Source organism: Capsicum annuum, chromosome 2, assembly GCF_002878395.1.
Source record: "Capsicum annuum cultivar UCD-10X-F1 chromosome 2, UCD10Xv1.1, whole genome shotgun sequence".
NCBI classification, from domain to species: Eukaryota; Viridiplantae; Streptophyta; class Magnoliopsida; order Solanales; family Solanaceae; genus Capsicum; species Capsicum annuum.
In genome coordinates, this window is record NC_061112.1 from 22,475,464 (window position 1) to 22,481,463 (window position 6,000).

General features: G+C 38.6%; 1 protein-coding gene across 8 annotated transcripts in view; it reads right to left on the reverse strand.

Annotated features, from left to right (window-relative positions):
- Positions 1-5,769, reverse strand: part of LOC107857621 — a 66,552-nt gene extending 60,783 nt beyond the window's left edge. For 4 of the 8 annotated variants that reach the window (XM_047406491.1, XM_016702469.2, XM_016702468.2 and 1 more), the window contains exon 1: positions 5,375-5,699. In XM_047406491.1, the coding sequence (XP_047262447.1) occupies positions 5,375-5,583 (209 nt within the window). In that variant the 5' untranslated portion in view covers positions 5,584-5,699. Of the gene's footprint in view, positions 1-4,236; positions 4,636-5,374 lie in introns of all 8 variants that reach the window. The other 4 variants (XM_047406492.1, XM_016702471.2, XM_016702470.2 and 1 more) reach the window with 4 other exon arrangements.
- Between the last annotated feature and the right edge of the window lie 231 nt (positions 5,770-6,000).

Here is a 6,000-nt window from a genome sequence, read left to right on the forward strand (position 1 = left end):
CAGCTAAGGCAGATGAAGGATGCCTGTAAAATCTTGTCACAACGTGGTTTATCCTGGAAGAAGCCATGAATTGTGGTGACGACGGCTAGGTGCTACACATATTTTCATGATCCAAGTCCAAGCTCAAGGGGATGAACATTAAGGCCCACATGAAGGCCCAAAGGAGCTGATTTTGCATGCCCACATAGAGGCCCAAAGAAGCTGATTTTTCATGTTGCAATTACACATGAAAATCAAGCCAAATGGGACTGCACTTACACGTGAGAACCATGCCTAAAGGGGCTGGAAACACATGTCCAAACTTGGATGTAATTGTGGTGCTTATTTTGTCATTTTTTCCTTATTTTGTTAGGGGAGAAGTTCGGCATTATTTTTCCATGCCTTCCTAGTTTAAAATATCCTTGTTAATTTTTTCTATCTATTATTTACATAGAAGTGGGATTTGAATCACATGTTATTTGGGATAGGTTTCCCTTAAATAGGGGTCGATTATATTATTTTTCATTGGACAGCAATATTATTAATTGAAAGTTTCTTTTCTTTACACTTTTGTGTGTGGCTACTTGGGATATAAGAACGATTCTTTAAGAGGTAAGATCAATTCTTTAACATGATATATCTTAGGTTCTTAATCACAAATTAAATAAGGTAATTAGTCATATACTAAGTATTGTCTCTAATTAAGTTACCAGTTTCAAAAAAAATATACATATTGTTTCTAATTTTTCGAAATAGGGTCTAGATCACCTTTTGATCGAAGTTCTTGAATTGACTCTGTTAGTGTCATAATTAGGTTTTATCCACAAATTTTTGAAATTCGTAGCACTAGATTCCAAAACTTGGGGATTTTGTTCTAAAATTCGCTTGTCTTTAATTCCTTGTTTTTAATCTTCGTATTTTTGCTCCAGCATTTTTTTCTATTTTTATTCAAGTAACCCGATTCTTATTACTAAAGTTTAGGTGGATTCAGGGAGCACTTCTAACATCCTACAGTACCAAACTGTGAAGGAGCTTGTTACCGAATTATTATAGGATAATCCCTTGAGAGTAAGAGAAGCCGATGGAAATCAAATGTTAGGTCATCAGAGTTGTTCAGATGTCAAATTGAAGGCAAAAGGATTGAGTTCCTTGACAAATTTAGACTGCTCAAACTGGAAGGTCGTGAAATGGTTCTTGGAGGGGATTGGATGAGACCATACAGTACAGTCACTTTTGCCTATCATCACTATCAAATCATAGTCAAAAATGCTGAAAAATTGAAGGAGCGAGGGAGATACAGGAATGGAAATACTAAACCAGATTACAGATCACAGATAAATCAATGGGAAGGATACTGAGGAAAAGTCAGACTTTGTTAGCTCACCTAATGCTAGCCACCAGGGAATTGGAGCTGTACTAATGCAAGAAAAACAGACCGACCACCTACTACAGCAAGCCCCTAGCCCCGAGACGTGTGGGAAAGCCAATATATGAGTAGGAAGACATGGCAGTAACAGCAGCCATAAACAGATGGAGGCACTACACTCAAGGCGGACATTTCATCATTAAGAGTTGAGAAATATAAGAGAAAAATATCATTGAATTGTTGTAACTATATTATTACATTGAGGCCCTATTTATGGACACTACATTCCAATCCTTTACCTAAAAGGACACTACATTACAATCCTTTTCCAAGTAGGATTCTATATGTTATTTCTATTCCTACTCATATTCTAACACTCCCCGTCAAGCTGGTGCATAGAATACATATGTACCAAGCTTGTTATGGATGTAACTAATACGAGGATCAATCAGGGACTTGGTGAAGATATTTGCAAGAAAACTAATGAGGACTGCTCTGACCGTCTGCGAGACCTCAATTGAAAAGGAACAAATTGAAAAGGTGATCTGAAAAGTAATAAACAATGCTTGAAAGTCGATCTGTCAATGGAAAATTGTCGAAACTGATATAAAATATATGGGTCATCTCGAAATCAAGAGATGAGTAGATTTTGAACAAGAAAGTCACCGAAGAACTAGCCGGAACACGCTAACGTGCCGGATTATTAGATTTGATGGCTGAAAAGTGGTCACAATCTATGGAAAAATTATATTGATAGGGTCGGAATGATGGCACAACCCTACTAAGAAAGACAATTATATAGGTGGGGTCGGAATGATGGCACGACCGCACTGAGAAATAGAAATTATATGGGAAGGGTCGGAATGACAGCACGACCCTACTGGAAAATAAAAATTATATAAGTAGGGTTGAAATGAAGGCACGACCCTATGCTAATCAGATTTGACGAGTCACCTTAAAGACGAATGGAACTACGCAATCAGATCTGGGGAGTCACTGAAAAGACGCGCATTGCTACGCAAATTAAATATGAGAAGTAGTCCGAAGAGATGCACGGTGCTACGCAAATCTAATATGAGAAAGTAGTGACCGGATTAGATGCACGATGCTACACAAATCAGATATGAGAAAATAGACAGTGGAAAGATACACGACGACCCAACTTTTGCTACCATAATCATTGGCCAAACAGGCAGCATATGTGGATTATAGCCTCCCACCGACAGCGGAAACTCTTTGATTCTTTACCATGATCGTGGAAGTTCTGATACAATGTGAGAAATATAAGAGAAGAATATTATTGAATTGTTGTAACTACGTTATTACATTGAGGCCTATTTGTAGACACTACATTCCAATCCTTTTAATTACAATTCTTTTCCAAGTAGGATTCTATCTCCTATTCCTAGTTGTAAAGAATGGAAGGATTGTCCAAGTCCATAGAAGGAGACCAACTACCCATCCTTTTTCCGATGTGGGATACTTAACACTCCCCTGCACGCCCAGGCCTCGTTAATTAAAGCGTGGACGATATAATATGGGGGTCCAACATCGGGGAACAAAGATTTAGGATGGGCCTGGCACTGATACTATGTAAAGGATGGATTTTGGGCCTAACTCAACCTCAAAATCTAGCTCATGAGGGGAGGATTGTCCAAGTCCATATAAGGAGACCAATTAACCATCCCTTTTTCGATGTGGGATACTTAACACTAATCATATTTTAACAAGAGCAACCATTTCAGTTTTAAATACTTGAAGTAGAAAGTAAGTACAGTCACCCAGCAAAAAGGCCAAACTAAATTACTTGAATTGAATTATGAAATCCAATATAGGAAAGGTTCCGAGAATAGGGTGGCTGATGCACTATCCAAGATACCGGAGGACCAAGGAGAGACTTATGCAATCTATGGTGTCCCTCCTACATGGATACAACGGTGAAAAAGAGTTATGAGGGGGATGATCAGGTTGAAAGGATTATAGCAACAATTGTAGTCAATTAAGGAGCCAATTCTCACTATAATTGGTCACAAGGAATGTTGAGATATAAGGGGAAGATATCCATAGGGAAAACCCAGCTTAAGGAAACAAATTAAACGCCCTACAAGCTAATGCTCTTGGAGATCAGCTGTGAAGAGCTTACAACTCTGTTTTACTAGATAGCCATGAAGAAAGATGTACAAAAGAAGCAAAGATGAAACTCTAGCAGACCTAGGATTACTGCAACCTCTATAAATTCCCGCACAAGCTTGGAGTGATCCTGGATAACATAGAAAGGTTACCTACGTCACAACATAAAGATGTGATATTGATAGTTGATAATAGATTTACTGAGTATGGGAAATTCCTGAAGCATTCATTTACAGTTATGCAAGTAGTAGAGTTATTCCTCAAGGAGATTAAAAGCTTACATGGATCTCCTAACACTATGGTATCAGACAAGGGTAAGGTGTTCACTAGTCAATTCTGGCAACACTTACTCATGGCAGTAGTGACTCAACTCTCAACTGTGTCTAAGCACTGGTTATCACCCTGAGACCGATAGAGAAACTGAAAGATTGAATAGATGTGTTCAAGGGTTCTTGAGAGCCATGGGAATGTCTAAACCCAAGCAATGGGCAAGCACCTATCTGAATGCTGGTATAACACAAATTTTCACACCTCACTGCAGTGCACTCCTTTTCAAGCATTATATGGATATGAACCTCCTCAACTTCCTATAGGGCCATTTCCTTAATCTCCAATCCTATCAGTTGAGGACCTCATTCAACAAAGACTACAAGTTCAGAAGGTCTTGAGGGATCACTTAGTTCAAGCCCAAAACTTGTATGCAATTAAGAAGAGTGAGAGGCAGTTTAAAGTTGGAGATTAGGTATATCTGAAACTGCAACCTTATAAACAGATGTCAACTGCAGCCAGGAAACAACTTAAGGTAAGTCCAAAGTACTATGAACCCCATCAAGTTATCCAAAAAAAGAAAAGGAGCAGTGGAACACAAGCTGCAATTATCAATCATTCCCCAATTCATCATGCGCTTCATGTGTCATTACTGAAGAAGAGATTTGGGCATGCAATACAACCTCAGCAGCAGTTTCCCTTGGCGGGAGAAGATGGACAGAATTTGGTTCAACCTTGTGTCATTTAGCAGATAAGGGTGGTGAAGGAGAATAATGCAGCAGCAATCAAGGTGTTGGTATAGTGGAAAACTTAGCTCTTCTGATTTTGTGCAGCAAATAAATGCACATCCTTGAGCACAAGGATGATATTGAAGATTTGTGGAATGTCATGACCTGGGATCAAAATAGAGAAAAGGGAGAAATAAATGCAAGAAGCAACGTTGTTTAGAGGGTTTTTCGTATTAATATTAACAGTAAGACAAGTTTCAAAATTCAGTTAAATAAATGAAGCAAAGCGGATGGCCATGATTAAAAGTGGAGGAGCGCAAGGATTTGTTCTGCAGGTATAAATACATCAATTAGATGTGGAGCGCTGTGTGAAATCTGGTCATTCTTATTCCCTTCCAGCGCACCTATGTCTCTCTCAGATTCCTCTCGTTTTTCTGTTTTTCTTCTCGTCTTCCCGTCATCTCCTCCTTACCAAATTTTGTTTTTTGAGTTACAACATCTATGGTAATCGAGGATGGACTGAATTGCAGAGATGATGGACATATTAGTTTCATTTGCTAGACATTGATATTTCAATTTAGTTGAACTTTCGGTAGTAATTTGTACTGATTTTAGCTGAGAATTGTGAGAATATATTGTAGTGCATATCGATTTTCCTGTAATTCGTTGGTAAGTATGGAATTTAAGCTCATTACTCTCATGCATACAAACCCATACTAAGATGCAAACTGAACCCGGTCATGCTAACATAAATATTAAGTATATTCAGGAAACCATCTTCTCCGACCTGCATTGATCAAAATTTCAGCAGCGATAGCAACCTCATGCCTTGAATAGTTCAGTTGTATTACAGTGAGAATAAGCTACAAATGTAATGAGAAAGATGGAATGAGAAGGATTTTACTTGCAAGAACGAGAGACAACAGAATTAGCGAGTGGAGATAGAAAAGGTAAAGGCTGGTAAGGCGGAGTCGTGGCAGCACCTTCACTGTCACCGTTACACTTTTTCCAGTTGAAAGAGAGTATGGATTTCAACGCTAACAAACTCTTTCTCTCCTTCCCATTCTTCTTCTCATCTTTACTTTTCCCCACTGCATTCTCATTCCCCGCCATCTTCGTCTTTACCTTTCGCTTCTCACCTTTCCTACTTCACAGTTCAGATCCACCGCCGCCTGATAAATATAGGGCCCGTTTGGCCATAATTTTTTTTTGGGAATAGGTCAAAAATACCCCCCTCAACTTTAAAAAATTAGCCAACTTTATGCTAAATATATCTTTGTTGTTAATAAAGTTGCTCTAAAATGGATGAAAGCCCTAAATCAACTAAAATTATTCAATTTTGGAAAAAAAAAAAAGAAAAATTAACCCAATTTAACCCGCTCCAACCCGACCCATCTAACTTACAACCCAAACAACCTCCCAATGCAGTTGTGCTCTTGCTGTTCCTCTCCCTCTTCCTCCCAATTCCGGTCCTTCAGCTTTCTCTTCCTCTCCACTTTCTACACTTTATATTTTTTTAAATTTAAACGC